The sequence below is a fragment of the Raphanus sativus genome, unplaced genomic scaffold (genome assembly GCF_000801105.2).
Source record: "Raphanus sativus cultivar WK10039 unplaced genomic scaffold, ASM80110v3 Scaffold2172, whole genome shotgun sequence".
In the NCBI taxonomy this organism is placed as follows: Eukaryota; Viridiplantae; Streptophyta; class Magnoliopsida; order Brassicales; family Brassicaceae; genus Raphanus; species Raphanus sativus.
Genome location: NW_026617481.1, coordinates 1 through 17,016, shown reverse-complemented (window position 1 = coordinate 17,016; position 17,016 = coordinate 1). Strand labels below are relative to the sequence as shown.

General features: G+C 37.4%; 4 protein-coding genes, 2 non-coding genes and 1 pseudogene across 7 annotated transcripts; 3 read left to right on the top strand and 4 right to left on the bottom strand.

Moving 5' to 3' along the window:
- Window positions 1-381: 381 nt before the first annotated feature.
- LOC130494768 (uncharacterized) lies at window positions 382-2,437 on the top strand (the record flags this gene model as incomplete). The annotated part of the gene is made up of 5 exons (XM_056999925.1): window positions 382-486; window positions 579-782; window positions 906-991; window positions 1,098-1,900; window positions 2,011-2,437. Coding segments are annotated over 5 exons (1,383 nt in total), but the record flags the coding sequence as incomplete, so codon positions are not given.
- Window positions 2,398-4,290, bottom strand: LOC108855010 (uncharacterized). Of its 2 annotated transcripts, XM_018628698.2 has the most exons (3): window positions 4,075-4,290; window positions 3,293-3,860; window positions 2,398-3,199 (listed from the first exon to the last, which is right to left on the bottom strand). In XM_018628698.2, the coding sequence occupies exons 1-3, from the start codon at window positions 4,162-4,164 to the stop codon at window positions 2,610-2,612; spliced, it is 1,248 nt and encodes a 415-aa protein (XP_018484200.2). In that variant the 5' UTR covers window positions 4,165-4,290; the 3' UTR covers window positions 2,398-2,609. The 2 variants fall into 2 exon arrangements, with proteins under 2 accessions (XP_018484200.2, XP_018484199.2); XM_018628697.2 differs by having other exon boundaries at window positions 2,398-3,860; window positions 4,075-4,289.
- A 4,059-nt stretch (window positions 4,291-8,349) lies between these two features.
- LOC130505321 (rRNA 2'-O-methyltransferase fibrillarin 2) lies at window positions 8,350-10,267 on the top strand. The gene is made up of 6 exons (XM_056999924.1): window positions 8,350-8,630; window positions 8,713-8,808; window positions 8,895-8,972; window positions 9,055-9,231; window positions 9,754-9,822; window positions 9,915-10,267. The coding sequence occupies exons 1-6, from the start codon at window positions 8,427-8,429 to the stop codon at window positions 10,095-10,097; spliced, it is 807 nt and encodes a 268-aa protein (XP_056855904.1). The 5' UTR covers window positions 8,350-8,426; the 3' UTR covers window positions 10,098-10,267.
- On the top strand, window positions 9,353-9,425 carry LOC130505322 (small nucleolar RNA snoR60). Its single transcript, XR_008941627.1, has one exon. It is a non-coding gene; the product is annotated as a small nucleolar RNA snoR60 (small nucleolar RNA).
- A 542-nt stretch (window positions 10,268-10,809) lies between the features above and the next one.
- Window positions 10,810-10,893, bottom strand: TRNAL-CAA (transfer RNA leucine (anticodon CAA)). Its single transcript has one exon. It is a non-coding gene; the product is annotated as a tRNA-Leu (tRNA).
- Window positions 10,894-11,092: 199 nt separating this feature from the next.
- Window positions 11,093-13,544, bottom strand: LOC108849112 (protein DETOXIFICATION 35). The gene is made up of 7 exons (XM_018622620.2): window positions 13,174-13,544; window positions 12,318-12,943; window positions 12,190-12,246; window positions 11,876-12,114; window positions 11,675-11,793; window positions 11,499-11,585; window positions 11,093-11,397 (listed from the first exon to the last, which is right to left on the bottom strand). The coding sequence occupies exons 1-7, from the start codon at window positions 13,450-13,452 to the stop codon at window positions 11,326-11,328; spliced, it is 1,479 nt and encodes a 492-aa protein (XP_018478122.2). The 5' UTR covers window positions 13,453-13,544; the 3' UTR covers window positions 11,093-11,325.
- Window positions 13,545-16,602: 3,058 nt separating this feature from the next.
- Window positions 16,603-17,012, bottom strand: LOC130505320 (uncharacterized; annotated as a pseudogene).
- Window positions 17,013-17,016: the final 4 nt, after the last annotated feature.

The following is a 17,016-nucleotide window of genomic DNA, read 5'->3' as shown; positions in this document are numbered from 1 at the left end:
GCATCTTCTTCTGTCTTCTCAATGACTCATTTCATTGTTATTTAGGGTTTTGACTTTTTTATGGAGGCCTAATTTCATTTGCTTTTCATTTGTGCAAGGTGTGATACAGTATTTACATTGTTATATATATGTTTCCTAGAATGCCATATGACTTCATCAGGTTTTACATGATTAATTCTCCAATAAATACGTTTTAGTTAAATAAAAAGAGTATAGCGTACTTAATTCGTATACATACTCTCGCACGTCTGATGAGTATGCCTACCTGATACATGCTGTCCGTTCTCTGGCATTCTATTTCTGCATCCTGGACCTTTTTGGCTAATCAATATGCTTTGCAGACGTTTCCAGCTTAATGGTGCTTTGTTTTGACTCTTGTAGGATGTTGCTGGGGAATCAGTTGAGTCCGGAGTAATTTCACTTATCGAAAAACCAGGATATACTGCTCTGCCACAATATTATCTAAGAGCTGGTTCTGACCTTTTGGTATGAATTTCCCCTTTTATCTTTCTGGATAAAGAGTATCCTCAATACTCAACCTCATGCTGATATAGTGATACATGCTCCTGTTTCTCCAGGATATTATCCAGGCTAGAACACCTAGGTTTAAAATTTCTTCGCAGAAACTTTTTAGCATTCTCGATGAAGGAAGTGAAAAGACTTTCCTGTGTAACGAGGCTGCACAACTGCAAAAATACATATTTGACGGGGAAATTGGAAAAAATGTACTGGAGGCAAAAAATGTCGTTGCTAGCGCAAGCTTTCTTCTGGAACAGCGATTGGTAACTTTTTTCATTCAAGGTTTCACCATTCCTCTCTAGTTGGCAATGCAAAGTGTCAATACTAGGACTTTGCTTTGCATGTATCCGTTACATGTGATTAATCTTTGTATTCTTAATGTAAAGATCAAAGCATGGCTTGCTGACAAAGATGCGGAAGCCCTGAGGTGCCAAAATTTACTGGTTGAAGAGGAAGAAGCTGCTCAAAGAAGGTGCGTTCTTATCAATTGCAATGCTGGTCTTATAACGTTACAAGATCCATGGTTCTCTAAGTTTCTAACTGTTAAGTCTTATTCACCGGTATTATGTCTGGAGCAGACAAGCCGAGCTCTTGGAGAGAAAGAAGAGGAAGAAGCTGAGACAGAAAGAACAAAGAGTAAAGGACCAGAAAAAAGATGTTAAAGAAGACGAAAGTACCACATCAGAAGAACAACATTCCCCAGCTGAGTCATCAAGCCCGTTATATGTAGCTTCAGATTCCGAGGCGCAGAGATCAGATTCCATACCGATTGAGGATTCTTCATCCCTCGAGGAACCTCAAGTTTTGGAAATGGACAATGGGAGAAACGCTGAAACTCAAGCGCCAATGGTTGATGATGATGGTTTTGGTAATGGCCAAAACATGGAAAGGCCGCGAAGTGGGCGAAGGCAAATGGAGAAAAGATCACAGCATGGAATGCCGAATGGGTTCCACGGTAATCATGCGCCAAAACTTGGAGGCATCCGAAAGAATGGAACTAACAGAGACGTAAGAGGCAATGCTACTAAAGTTTGGAGCCGAAAAGCCAATAACCCCAAAACGATATTACCAGATGCGGCAGTGAATGAACAGGATCAAGCAAAGAACAGTGAAGTTCTGATTGGATCGGTAAGTGTAACAATCCGAAGCACCGGAGAACATAACCAAACAAAATGCAGTGAAGAGGAGCGAAGAAAGAAGACTGTTGAGGCGAAACCGTCATCAGAGCAATCAACTGTAAAAGTATGGAGGCCAGTGAGCAGTCAGGAAAGGATCGATGAAAACACAGACAACAAGGATAAGAACTCAAGCTCAACTGTACCTGAAGTTAAAACCGGTCATCACATAAGCTTGCACGAAGCGAAGGCGTTTCTTGCAAAGAGTAAAACTTCGTTTAACTTCTCTTTACTTTTTTTAAAAAAAAATCTCCATATCGTTTTATTTCAATGTCTGTTAAGGTTGTTTACCTCAAAATCTGAAATGGCATGTCAGGATGGAAAGAGGCAACCACCGAAGAACACGTGACGTTAGTTCTGTCTCGGGAAACAGACATGTCAGGTAACAACAACAGTCACGAATCCTCAAATGGTGTTATAAACACTGCAAGACCAAAGCGCAGGAAGAAACCCGAACAGGGCACGAAGGTAAAGTATGTTCCAAAACAGAGGATTCCTTAAAAATGAGCTTGATTTTGGACCAGAGTATCATTTTTTAGGTATACCAAAAGTGCAGTATTAGCGAGAGAGACATCGTTTTTTTGGGTGCTTTTAGAGAGATTTTTCTTGATTTTATGTGTCATCATTCTTTTTCTTTTTCTTCTTCTTTTTCTAGATAGAAAGACATAGATTTGTTATCTTGTTGACCTTTCTCCATTGCGAGGGTTTTTGAAAATTTGATATGAAATTGATATTTAGCCAAATGTGAAGTCTACCATATTATAATAACATATCAGTACAACATAGATTCCTACAATATATGTTTAGTTGTTAGACCCCAATATCTTACCAAATCACTGAACTGCTTCCAATGTTAGAGGGTTTTAGTTCTGGTCATAAAGAAGACAGAAACCCTTTTTTTCTTTCTCAGTTAAGTCAACTGAATCCTCCAGATCGTAACACCGGAAAGAAACTCCAACTGTTTCCCGAACTGTTGTTGTCATCACCTTCTCGGGCGACCTTCTCATTCGACCACCACTCCGATCTCACAACTTCTTCTCTGTTATCAAACTTAAACTCTTTGCTCGACCCTAGAGAAAACGTTCTCAACTTCTGACTCAGTTCGCTCTCTGTTTCTCCCAACGTTTTGTCACTCCATCTGTTTGTAGGCGAAACCGCCTCATTAGCATAAGTTTGATCATCTAAACCAACTTGGTTTAGCTTGTTTGCAAAACAACGTGCTAAGTCTTCACCAGTCACCTCGAACGAAACTCTATGACCAACCGTCCATGACGACACGTGATCAGAATATCCAAAAACACTGCCTTCAAGTGACCTCAGATTCCCATTTGGTGTCACAGCACCAGAAGCAAGCATTGAGCCAAGGCCTCCACCACCGTCCGGAGTCAGAGCCCCTGAACCTAGCCTGGAACCATGACCAGCAGGTGTGATGGACCCAGAACCGAATCTCGACCCCCATTTACGAGCTGTGAAGTGCTCAAAACCCAAGAACTTTGGAGGTTCTCCTATACAAAACTCAATGATGGAGCATTTACCCGGGTAAGGAGAAGATGTACCAGAGTTTGAGAACACTGAACCAGGAGAGATTAGATTACCACCTGGACTTCCTGGATACACTTGATGCGTCTGAAACTCATAGTGCGCAGCAGCTGAAAACGTTTCATCCATTCCGCCGCTGTTTCTCCGAGCTCGTTCAAGCGAAGATGTAAGTAACTGAGCAAAGGGAACTTCAGGGGAAGAAGGTGTTGCAGAACTCATCTGACCTGACTCTGGAGGTGGCGTGAACGGCGCAGTGGATGGTCTTGTTGTGTAAGCAGAGTCTACAGGAGGAGTTACGGGCTGAGTTTCGTGAGCGTAAGGTCCAATCTCAAAGGCTGAAGACGGCTCGTTTAGGGAATATGTATTGACGGGAAAGCAAAGTAGACCATGAGGAGTGTGCGACGCAGATGAAGGACCTGAATGAAGAAACGATGCTGGAGATGAAGGAGGAGCTATAAAGGGAAGAAAAGTAGAAGTTGAGTTGCTCGAAGAGCTTTGGACTTGAGCCACGGGAGCTGATCCGGATGCAACCGGTTCGGGTACAAGAACCGCGTGGCCAATACGCTTCTTGTTCTTTTGTGATCCAAAACACCAGTACAAGCTCCAACAGCTTCCCCATTTTTTCTTCTGAATTATTGAGAAAAAAAAAACAAGATTCTTGATCAGCTACTGACAGAACCAAAGGCTATATATATAACTTCACTAACACTTCAAACAGACATAAACTGTAATAAAGATCCATTGTCGGAAAAGTTTGGCAAATCAAGAAACAACAATACTGAGATATGGTTGTTATTACCCACGAGAAGAGAAAAAAAAAAAAGAAGAGCTTATAAGTTACCTGAACCGTCGATGATTGTAGTCTTGACTCGGAGAAGATGGCAGAAGCAGCGGCGCTCACCGTATCAACGTTATTGTTCACGTTTCTCATAATTTCAAGACTTGTTTGACATCCAAGATTTTGCACAACTCTTTAAGTAAAAGAAAATGTGAAACCGAACACGAAGGAGTATCTATAAATAAGCATAAAGGCTACTGATTCTTATGAACTGATATGCCTTCTCTCTCTCTCACCTCACCGGTCGTTATCTCTTGCAGTTTTTCATTCAATTTCCCACGAGATATTGCCACGTCATCCAAATTGACGGTTTGGACCCACACGCTTCCCTTTTTTTAATTTACTTATTAAAAAATTATTCATGCTAAAAATAATTGTGAAATAAAAAGACTAAAAAGGGAGAGTAACGCATAATAGTGAGTCCCCCGATGCCGACAAATGGCTTCCTTTGGTATTTTGATATTTTCCTCTAAAAGGAAACTGTGAGTGGCTAAGCTAAAGACAACGAAAAAAAAAATTGTGATATCAAGATAACCCAATCGTAATTACAGGAGATGCCACTGAGGGTGTCATTATGGTGGGCGTCGCGAAACTCGTGAGTTTTGGTCGGATCCCTGTTTGTCTTTCGTTGGTTCGCGATAATCTCGTGACCTGACTTACACAAATTTAGTTTCCTTCCAGGTATAGTATTTATTACCACCAACCATTCAAATATAGAGTTATTGCTACGGTCGCGTTCGTGTATGGAATGAATGAATCTATTAAATGGTTTTCTTTTTTTTTGTGCTATTATCATGTCACTTTTTCTCTTGAGTATAATACATCACTTTCTCATAAGAATAACACTTTTATCTTTAAAGTTTTAAGTAAGGATATTACACCTTTTATTGTACTAATTTGATCCTTTTAATCTTTTTGATATGATTATGTTACTGATGTTTGGACACCGATTCACGCTTAGTATCCACACTTCATGTACGTGCAATATTTGCATTTTGATTATTTAACCAAGTAATTAAACTACGTACATCTTGTTCGTTCAGTTATTCGCTAGCTGCTAAGTACTCGTTTATTGTTTTATAGTCTCTACGAGATTGATTTCTTTGTTTTTTTTTAGTTGCTAGTTTTGGCAGTCTCAAAATTTTGAAAACCTAACACTTTGAAATATCTTATGCTTACAGCTCACAGCCGTGAATACTGCTATCCATCCAGGACGTTTTATGTAGTAAGAAAACATGGATTTTGTAAGTTTCGTGGTGATTAGTCTTTCTTGGACCTATAAAGTTTTTGGGATAACACATCGGTTATATAAAAAAATTAGTAGGCATTGGAGCATAAACATAAATTACACGAAGATGAATGGTTTGGTCAACTAATACCAGTTAATCTTGTGGCCTGGAATGATAGATATGATAGCATATACGTCAGAAAAGGCTGGATCCTTTTCAATGTGAATATCTAAACAAAATCGGTCTTCGAATCGGATCCTGCATGTAAGTTGGTGTGTTTGGCAGATTTGTATTATCTTATGATTTTTTTTGTCACAATCAATTATGCATTTGGTTATAAAGCGTCCTGATAAAAATATATATACAAAGTTAGCTATAAGACTACTTCTCTTGGTCCACAGAAAAGAAAGTCTTTTACCAAGATTCTTTTAAAAGGATTCGATAATTACTTTGAAGACTTTTGAAGACAATTAATAAAAGATTGTCATAAAGAGATTCTTCAGAACCAAATCGATTCACAGCCTTGTAAGCAACAACTGTTAACAAGTATATTAGTTTATGTGATAAGTGGTAGTTGTTAGTTTAAAAAAAAGGTAGTTGTCGTTTTAAATTGTTATTTGGTTAAATCTAGAAACAGATGGACATGTTACTGGTTTTAGCCGCCATACTTTTGGCATGGAATGATCTTCGAAGATGTATGAATTTATGATTCAAATGTTTTGTGAATGGTTAAACTAAACTAATGCGACAAACAAGATATGAGAGGGGTTGATTAGTCGGTCTAAAGAAGAAAGATAGAACAGAAGGCTTTGTGCTTATGGGGCTAACTAGAGGGCTCACGTGTTCATAGTGGTGTAAATGCCCTTTACGTGCGTGCGTAAGAATGCAACCCTTTACCTTTCTCTCTTGATAAGAAAGTTATCCACTATTTAGAGTATACTACTATTTTGACAAACAATGATAAAAACTTAGAAAAAAATGGCAGTAAATCTTTTTGTGTAAGTAAACAAAATAAATAAAAAATGCGTTCTCTTTCGAACATTTTCACTATCCTCTCTAGTCATGTAAAAAAATACATGACAACCAAATCAGTGATACCAATACATCATGTGACCTGAAATTACACTTGTGTGATTATATATACTATGCTCGAAAAATCTGCTTAGACAGTTAATCAAGAAGCCAACTAAATAAAATCCACTTATCCACACCTCTTGCTCTAGTTAATACATTTGAACAATAAAAGTCCCGCTACGTGTAAATACGGAATGGAAAAGTACATAGATACAAAGCATAAACTAAAAATGGTACCATTATTGACAAAAATTTACATCCAAAGGTGGTCGGTCATCCACTAGCAGTCACTCACATGGATATCTAGTAGACATTGAACATGATATAAAGTGACAAATATGTGGAATAATCAATGGGAATCTTCATTCACATCCCTAAATAAATAAATAAACATTTCGAGCATATGACCTAGCTATATGACCTAGCTATAGCTACTCCATTACATATGTAAAAGAAGTTTATATAAGTAATTTAAAAGTTGTGGAAAGTTATAGTAATATCAATATGGTTGGTAGGGAGAGGACTCGAGAAAAAATAGATTGGGGCCAGCCAATGGGCCCTATTTCTTCTCCGACATCCCCACATGCACTTCTTCTCTCCATTCTCTTTCATCCCGTATTTCACAATCTCACTAACTTATTAATGTATTATTTTTCGAGTGAATTGGTTTGATCCAAAAGAACAATGAAATGAACCAAATTTGTATCTGAAGTAAGGTATCATAGTGTGAGATTTTGGGTATTAGCTTAATTAGAGTAAAAGTTTAGTGTATGTAATACAATTTCTCTTATTTTTTTTGGTTTCAAAACAAATATCAGATACTTTTTATTACTTTAATAGAAAATATCAATAAAATTCCTTAAAATATTTTTTTATTAGTTGAAATATGATTAAGTGTATAAACAATTATATTTTTATTTTTAAAATATACAAAATCACATGTTCTCTTAATCTATGTATATAAATCTAGAACGATAAAACAGAAGGAATATTAGTTTTAACGCTATACCTACTATTCTAGTAAACCAAGCGACCATAGCTGGTGGTAAAAGAACAAAACTGGGATATAAAGTAAATCTGTCATTTCTAAATTCTAGTTCTGTTAGAAACTAAATTACCATTTGTTTGACTAGGTGAAATGGAACCCTGGTTTACACCTATTTTAAAAAATTTAAGAGTTGATCGACTCGTCAGTTTCAGTCTACTGGAAAATTATTTAGGCATTGGTCCATACATATATAGGTGAAAAGGAAACTAATGTTCTAAACTTCTAATATTGATTGTGATAATACTTGTATGATCTTTACACTGATTGTGAACATGCTGAGTCATCACAGATCATTCGAGTTTATCGTTAAGTAAGATGGAGTTCGAAGTTTTTCTTTTTAGAAATTTAGTTTAAGCATCTCGGAACATAAAATTACTGGACTATCGTAAAATCTTTGATATAGTTTTATAGTGGAACAAACCTTGCAAAGAAATCCATTGGTCCAATATTGGAAGCTGCTTCATATTAAGGCCTGAACTATGAGATTAAGGCCCAAATATAATGAGCTTAAGGCAAGGCCCAAACATGGTGTAAGGGTATATGTGTAAATAACAATAATCAACTGCAGCAAGTAAACCCTCATCTAAAACCCTAGGCGCACTTTTATAAAAACACTGATCGCATGCGACAGCTTAATTGCTTACGACGTCATTAACTCTCCTTGAAACTCTTCTCGCTAAGTCGCCGTTTCTTCCTTCTCAAGCAAACATGAGACCTCCTCTAACTGGTGGTAAGAAACCCTAGCCGCCGCTTTTTATGTTTGGTCTCCATCGTAACAATAGCTAGTTATCTGTTAGTTTTGTTGGAACTTATTGTGTTTAGAAAAACTGAATATCAATGTTGTTACCTTTAGCTCTAATATCTATTGGGTATTGAGGATATTGAGTCTCTGCTTTAATGTTGTTTTGTGTTCAGGACGTGGTGGTGGTGGTGGGTTCAGTGGTGGAGGTGGAGGTAGAGGAGGAGGAGGAAGAGGTTTTGGACACCGTGGACGCGGCAGAGGCATGAGAGGAAGAGGTAGAGCAGAGCGTCCTCGCGGAAGAGGAGCACCTAGAGGACGTGGAGGAATGAAGGGAGGCAGCAAAGTGATTGTGGAGCCACACAGACACGCTGGAGTGTTCATTGCAAAGGGTAAAGAAGAAGCTCTTGTCACTAAGAACTTGGTCCCTGGTGAAGCTGTTTACAACGAGAAGAGAATCTCTGTTCAGGTAGATTGACTTGAATTTTGTTTGTTTGTTTGTTTACCTCTTTTAGATGAAAGTCTTAATTGGCTTGTCATTGAATCTACAGAATGAAGATGGAACTAAGACTGAATACAGAGTGTGGAATCCTTTCCGTTCTAAGTTGGCCGCTGCTATTCTCGGTGGTGTTGATAACATTTATATTGTAAGTCTCATTCTTGTTTAAATCTTATCTATCCTGATGCCTGTGGGAAGTGTTGTCATGTATTGGTTGTTTATGTTTCAATGTAGAAACCTGGTGCTAAAGTTCTATACCTTGGTGCTGCTTCTGGAACTACAGTATCCCATGTATCTGATCTTGTTGGATCTGTAAGAAAAATTTAGCCGTTAGAAGTATTAATTCTTACATGTCTAGATGTGTTGCTTTACTGCTGGCTTTGTAATTTTGTAGGAGGGATGCGTTTACGCTGTTGAGTTTTCTCACAGAAGTGGTAGAGACTTGGTGAACATGGCTAAGAAGAGAACTAATATTATTCCTATCATTGAAGATGCTAGACACCCTGCTAAATACAGAATGATCGTTGGCATGGTTGATGTTATCTTCGCTGATGTTGCTCAGCCAGATCAGGTTTGCTTCTTTATTATATATTACACTCGGAATGATCTGATGCTATTTAAAATTTGCTTTAAAAACTTTTGCTATATCGCATTGTATTTGTGCATTGCTTTTTAAAACGGTGTTCTGATGATAGCAAATGATGAGCTTACTTGGATTCCCCTTCAGATCATCATGGATGATGCAAACTCCAAGTTTCTGATGCTTAAGAACATCTTGTTTCTCTATTCTTCAGAATTTAGTTTTTGTGCATTATGCATATTCCATTTTTGTTTTTCAAACAAAATATCTATATTTTTTTGAAAAATACAAATTCAAAATCGGTTTTGTTTTTTTCCTGTTGTGACTAAATCAAACATATTTTAGCATATTAGTATTTTGATTTGATAATTTGATTGGAGCGCCAAATTTCTGTTGCCATTCAGCTTTTCTTGTTCAAAGTTTGTAATGTCATTTTTTTTTATTTCAAGAGTTCTAACATAATTAATATATTTACATGTGTGTGTTGTGTTCTTAAATAAACCTCTTAAATAGGCTAGGATCGTGGCTTTGAACTCAAGCTTCTTCCTCAAAACAGGAGGTCACTTTGTTATCTCAATCAAGGTTAGTAGCATTCCAAGACATTCATTTATGTAAAACTTCGAACGTTCATTCACACCAAAGATTTTAGTAAACATGTTTTTTTTTTTTGGCAGGCTAACTGTATTGACTCAACAGTTCCAGCAGAAGCAGTGTTTCAGAGCGAAGTGAAGAAGCTGCAACAGGAGCAGTTCAAGCCAGCAGAGCAGGTGACGCTTGAGCCATTTGAGCGTGACCATGCCTGTGTCGTTGGTACCTACCGTGCGCCTAAGAAGGCCAAGGCTGTTACTGCTGCTTAGAAAAATTCAGAACATTCCTTGTTTTGTTTTTGGATTTGTTTTACTCTTTTCACAGTTCCTCAGATTTTGCCTCTCTCTTCTTCTCTTCATAATCTCCAAAGGCTTTTTAGGTTTTATTTAAGTTTGTAATCATTTTGAATCTTGTTTACTTCAATGTCTCAACTTACAAAGCTCTTTAGTTTGAAAATATTAATTATAAATGTATGATGTTAGCCCAACTTTCATCCTCTTGGTGATGAATGTCATCGGTAAGATTGAAAAATATCTGGCAAAATATGAGTGAGAGATTCTTGAATTTGGAAACAATACAAAGTCTCCATGAGCTCTGATTTTGTTGATTGCTAAAATTCACTAAATACTACAAGTCGACTTGAGCTCCGCTCCGTTCTCGCCACATAAAAGACATTAGGATTTGCTTCGCCTCGGCCATTATTACTCCGTAACATATACGAGATTACTTCAAGAGGGCTGGTGAGTTATCTGCAGCTGAGATCGTCGACAACCTATGACAATTGTTGCAAACACCAAAACAGTACAAGACTCCAGACGGGAAGTACTCTCAAGTTGTCTCAAGGGCATTGAGATATTTGTGAGCTTTCTTGCAGCAGCTGCAGTTCTCTACATGCTCTACCTACATGTAAACTATTATGTTGGCATTAGTTAAGGATGTTTTAGCACTAGTTTTCAAACTTAATTTAAAAATTCAAAATACTGTCAGAAGTGGGATTTGAACCCACGCCCTCTTTCGAAGACCAGAACTTGAGTCTGGCGCCTTAGACCACTCGGCCATCCTGACTTCTTGTTACATGATAGTTGAAACCATATATTATCTATTTGAATTATTTCACACAACAATAAGCAAAAGGAAAATTAAACGATTCCGTAAGCAAATCATTTGTTGGAAAAGTACAACTGTACAAGTCTTGAATGTTAGTACAGGGCCGCTTGAATTCTTGTGAACATTTTAAATAAGTTGGTTGATAGTACATTTTAAGTCACAAGAGCAAATGTACTTGACATTTGGAATACATTCATAAAGTTGGTATGGTTTCAGTTGCATTTTCTTTTCATTTGGAAGAAAATAACAAAACCACCGTTTTGTTACTTCACTAGTTGAACAGTTTCCTAGAGCCTAATAAAGTTACCAAACCAATGAGAGAAGACAAACAAAAAAAGAAGATAAGCTACGTATTCATTTTCAAAGCTAAACAAAACAGAAACCACATAATCATGCAATTACATCCTTTGATGTAGTTTCACTCCCTCCCCACTTCTTCATGCGTTCCATAGTCTCCTCCACCTGTTCATCACAGTTATTTTTGTTACTATATAGATAGTTTAATGGATCTCAATCAACAAGTGTATATGGATATGGTTTTGTGTCTTAGTTTAGTTTCTTACCTCTTTATTCCAGTTTGTCTTGTACAGAACAACCATTAGTAACAATGTTTGAAGAGTTGTTCCTGCTATCATTCCAGCCCAAAGTCCCTGAAAACATTATAAAAAAAAAATAATCACTATTAATGGACTTAAAAGGTTTCACTACTTCAGTGGATTTTAAGCATGTTTTTACTTACCATCACTCCCAAGTTTGCTTTGTAACCAAGAAGATACCCAAAGGGAAGGCCAAAAATGTAGTAACAACCCAAGTTGATATAAGCCACTAAACCTTGCCAACCACCTCCAATAGCCACACCTAAACAAGATGAATAAAATCCAAGAGACGGTTATCTATGATGTGATGAAAACCTCTGGAAGAGAAGATATTATTGTGTTACCGGAAATAACTGGCTGCACGCTGTTGAGAACCATGGTTATACCAAGAAGATAAGCTAGCTTAGACACTGCGCGTTGTAGAACTTCGCTGCTTGTGTAAATGATAGCAAAACGGTCTCTGGCTATGATGATAGCCACCATAAAGACAAGACCGATCAGTAGAGACTGTAACACCGCGACATAAACAGAGTATTTAGCTGCTCGTGGACGGCCTAACCCAAGCTCATTAGAGACACGGACACTAACACCAAGTAGACAACACATGAGTTTCCATAAGTCTAATATATAGCCAGCTAAAACAATGTCTTGTGGTTACCTTATAGCAGCGTTTATTCCAATGAACAACATAGCCTCCAGGCCATTAACATTCATGCTGAAATGCCAAAAGATTTCAAATCAAGCCGTGAGGAGGGATACAAGGCATAGTTGGTGAAAGCGACTCACCATATAGAAAGAGAATCAACAGCGATGACAGCGTTGTCAAGGCGACCGGTAAGGACAATGATACTCATCATATACCAAAGCTCAAGACAAAGCATAACAGCAGATGCGATAGAGAGTCTAACAAAAGCCCAAATCTCTTTAAAAGCCAACCAAGTCAAGCCAGTCCATCCTTCGTTGCACCAACCAATCACATAAACAATCTGAGAGATCGCCGTTCCCCAGTTAGTAATACTAAACGCCAAAGCGGCACCGTTTGTGCCCCAACCAAAGACAACAATGAACAGCCAGAGCATAGCAACGTGCATGATAAGAGCGACGAAACCGATCCAAGCAATGGCGATGACTTTGCTCTGCGCTTGAAGGAACTTTGAGGTGGGGAAAGTGAAGGCCATCGAGAAGAGCTGAGGGATGGTTAGAAGTGTGAACTCTCCAGCTGCAACAGCGATCTCCTCTGCTTGGCCGAGAAGTCTCAAGACGGGTGTGGCGAAGATGTAAATGGGGAGGAGGAAGATGCATGAAACGAATAAGATGATCCATGATCTCTGCATGTAGACCCCTAACATGTGGACTTGACCTGCTCCAAAGGCTTGGCCACAGAGTGTTTCAAGTGCACTTCCCATGCCAAGCTGCACCAGAGCAAGTTTCATCAAGCTTCAACAAAATATTTGAACATATATAAGCATGTTGGTCCTGAAATTTTAGGGTCTATAGACAATCTAGTCAAAAATTTAATAATTCTATTTAAATAAATTTGGGGTCTTGTGTAAATTATTTTTAAAATGTTAGAGACTAAGCTAATATTTTTTTGTCTCTGTTCATGACCGGCCAGGAGATAAAGAACCCAAAGAGAGAGTACCAAGAAGCCGAAGGAGAAGGTGCCGATGACCGACAGAGAGATGGAGACGGCGGAGAGCTCTATCTCGCCGATATGGCCGACGAAGATGTTGGTGAAGGAGGTGACGCCGTACTGGCAGATGATGTTGAAACCAATGGGAGCAGCGATCTTCCACAGCTTGGCGGACTCCATAGAAAAGACTCGCTTCACGTCGCTTAACGTCCTCGCCGGCGAGTAATCCTCCCTTACCTCACCACCACCACCACCGTGCTCAAGAAGCGGCGTCGTCGTCGGTTCCATCTCCTCCTCAGAGTCTCAAACGTTAAACCTACGCTCGCTGGCTCACTAGCCTCTTTAAGTCTTTCTATCTCTTTTAGAGTCAATATCTGTTGCGAAATAATAGGTTTGGTTTTATATAACAAAGACGTTGGATCACACACTTCTCTCCACCCTTCGTTTTTTGCATATACCAATCATATTTTATTATCGTTGACAAAAAAACAAAATCATATTTTACTAACAAAAAAAAAAAATTTATTATCACAACCGGTCAATATATATATATGTGACTCAGTTTATGGAAAAATATCATTTTTTGCCAAGAAAAAAAATTGAAGATTTGAAATCTAGTGTTCTAAGAGCATCTCCAATGTAAAACTCCATATTTTACTCTAAAATAGAGTAAAAGTAAATATGAAGTAAAAATGTTTCAACCCTACTTTATTTATGGAGTAAATTTTATTATGGAGTGGAAAATGGAGTAGGGTTGGAACATTTTTACTCCATATTTACTTTTATTCTATTTTGGAGGAAAAAATTGAGTTGGGTTGGAGATGTCCTAACTGCATTGGGTTGCATGCTAGCCTCTAAATTTGATATTATACCAAATAGCGAGTTTTTATTCTCGCATAAAAAGGGGGAGAATAACTTTTATTACCTGTTAATATAGTCTAAAAAAAGGATAAAATCATATTTATCCATAAGTATAGAGCAGAATTTTTTATTTTTTTTGGTAGTACGTTTAGAGTTTTGGAAGAAAGGATAATAGTTATGGAAAATAGAGAAAAAAAGTAAAGAAAGTGTAGGAGAAACTTACTTACTTCGAAATGTGGGATTGGGTAAGTGAGGCTGGCGACGTTTGGCATATGAATCAAAAATTCATAAAAGAAGCAGCCAGATGAACTTTGAAATGAGAGAGACATGTTGGCGTTGTACCTCCCTTTAATGCCTCTTTCCCGGAAAACGACAGAAAACATTTACTAGGGAGGGAGAGACCTAGTGATAAAAAGTTTGGAATATAAGATCATGATTAATCCAGGGTTTCTGAGGTGGATTTTTTTATCGGAATTTAAGAAATTGTTTTTTATATTTCATACACCCTAAAAATTCCGGATTAATCATGCTCTAAAAAAATTCACACGAAAGTTGTTAATATTCTCTCAGTTTGAAACTTTTTTTAACAGTTTTAATATATATTAAAATATTTATAATTTTAATTATAAATATATTATTTTGTAATTAATTACTTCTCATAACTTTTAGTTAATAAAAATATAATAAACATAATTAATTTATTTAAAATTTACAATTTATCATTATCTAATAAAGATATATTTAAAATGTAAAAAATGTATATTTCTGAAATATATTTTTTATTAATAATGAATCATTTAAACGAAATGAATAATACATTTACCACTCTTTGGGTAGTGATAGTATTTAGCAAGTCCCTGTAGTGTCCCGGCCGCGATGACTTCCATGTTCATTCACTCAGCACGTGGGTTTTACGTTGTCAGACGGTAGGGATGTTGTTATCTTTTAAAGGTTCGAAAAAGTCTTGTTTACTATTTATACAATCACTATGTGAAATTTTTATATGCTTTGGTCTTACTTTTCCACAATATTGAAAATCATATTTTGTTAGAACACTCATGTTTGAATTATTCCAGGTTAAATGTATTTAATTTGAATTTTTTTGATGTGACCAAAAAATAAATATATTTTATTAATGTGAGTAACCAAATCAATTATTGTAGTAAACATTTCCATGTACATCATCTTTTTTTTTTGAGCAACTTCCATGTACATCATCTTATACTTGAAATCGGATGTTACAGTTGTCCATTCAATTTTAACTTCCAAAAGGTTAAGACATAGCTCCACTTTCATTCTTTTTCTTTTTCCTTTTTGCTAAGAATGTTAATTTCATAAAATGAAAAGTGGAAGAATACAAGAGTTTCATTCCAAGATGAATGCTACCAAGGCAGAAAGAAATAAAAACAAGGAAGCACCATAAGACTTAGTAGCCAATAACAATGAAAAGCATATATATATGGTAGGAAAGTTGCTTAGTCCTTCTAGAAGCCAAAGAACTGAGTTACGTAACGTATGGGTCGTCGGATGCATTGGTCAATAATATTGGAAGAAGAGTCCGACAAAGAAACTTTCTTTTTTCCTTTCGGGTGTTTCTACGGAAACTACTACTATGGTCCCATGGTCCAGCTCTCTTGTTTTGGTCTTCGTTGTCCCTACTTGTTTAATTCTCAGTTTTCAGAATACCTGCACCGAGACTTTCTCTTCACACCGGCGTTATGTGTCCTCAGCTCTTGTAGCAGAGGCGTTGGCGGTTAAAGCGGCAATCACTGCAGCTGTCTCTTCACATGCCAGTAGTTTCAATGTCTTCTCTGACTCAAAGGCTCTCATTCTACTCTTGAACTCTCAGAATCAGGATGTCGTCTTGAAGGGGATTCTCCATGATATCAGAATCATGGCACTTCCTTTACATCTATCTCGTTTTTCTTTATTCCGCGTTTAGCAAACACTGTGGCTGATTCCTTGGCAAAGACAGCCTTGTACTCTCTTAATTCTCTTGTAGCAGCAACTGAGTAATCTTCTTTCTAACGAAGTTATCTGTTCGATCAAAAAAAAAAAAAACTTTTTTGTCATAAACCCAAAGATACAGTACATCATCATCATCTTAACTTGCGAACCGAGCCCATCCATTTCACCAAAGGCCAATCCTGGCTAGGAAGAAATGTACCTAATCATATTGTGCTTTTGAAGTGACATTAGATGGGCCAAGATTTTGCAAATGAGCTTTCATAATACCAGTTGTTTCTTTTTCTGTATCTTATTTCACCTCCTATTTTCTATAGTCAGGGTTCGAATGATTTAAACATATATGAACACAAATAAGAATGTAGAATCATATAGTTAAAGTTTTCTGTGAAGAAACTGTGATAAAAGATAGCTGCAATTCAGATATAAAGAGTTTTTAACATGTATATGACAACAACTCGCAATGCGTCCATAAAATATTGCAAGGTAAGAAGCAACAAAGCAATCTCACACCAAAAGAACCAAAAGGGCTACAAATAAACAACACAGTAACTTACACCATAACACATTCATGGTTCTTTTAGCAAACCAAATCTGGAATAATGGTATCCATCATCCCCGGAAGAGCCTATTGAACACAAAGGTGTGCTCGTCACTGTTTTCAGATATCTGTAGAGACGAGACAGCCTGAGCAGTAATCAAATCAGCTGATATTCCCATGTTGTCATCATCCCAAGCATCACTAGCGAATGGCGACCAGTTACTGTCTCCTAATCCACAACCTTTTGACACAAACCCAATCCCTTGAACCGCATAGCTTTCACCTCTAAACATATCCATCTTGAAACCCTTTAATTTCTTCACCAACCATTGACTCGAGATGAATCATCTTCATCAGAATCTTCACCCAGTAGGACTTGAAGAGCAGCAGCTTCAGCAATAGCAGCACCTTCTTCATCTAGCCTCTGCTGTTCTTTAAGTTTCTTCTGCTTCTTCTTCTCGAACTCGGCCCTGATGGCTGCACAA

Coding starts and splice junctions, on each gene's coding strand:
- LOC108849112 (XM_018622620.2), bottom strand. CDS start 13,452: ATGGAACCGACGACGACGCCGCTTCTTGAGCACGGTGGTGGTGGTGGT. Junction 12,115..12,189: donor GGAATAAACGCTGCTATAAG/GTAACCACAAGA, acceptor ACTTGGTGTTAG/TGTCCGTGTCTCTAATGAGC. Junction 11,398..11,498: donor AGACAAACTGGAATAAAGAG/GTAAGAAACTAA, acceptor TGTGATGAACAG/GTGGAGGAGACTATGGAACG.
- LOC108855010 (XM_018628697.2), bottom strand. CDS start 4,164: ATGAGAAACGTGAACAATAACGTTGATACGGTGAGCGCCGCTGCTTCT. Junction 3,861..4,074: donor TACAATCATCGACGGTTCAG/GTAACTTATAAG, acceptor TCAATAATTCAG/AAGAAAAAATGGGGAAGCTG.
- LOC130505321 (XM_056999924.1), top strand. CDS start 8,427: ATGAGAGGAAGAGGTAGAGCAGAGCGTCCTCGCGGAAGAGGAGCACCT. Junction 8,973..9,054: donor TATCTGATCTTGTTGGATCT/GTAAGAAAAATT, acceptor GTAATTTTGTAG/GAGGGATGCGTTTACGCTGT. Junction 9,823..9,914: donor ACTTTGTTATCTCAATCAAG/GTTAGTAGCATT, acceptor TTTTTTTGGCAG/GCTAACTGTATTGACTCAAC.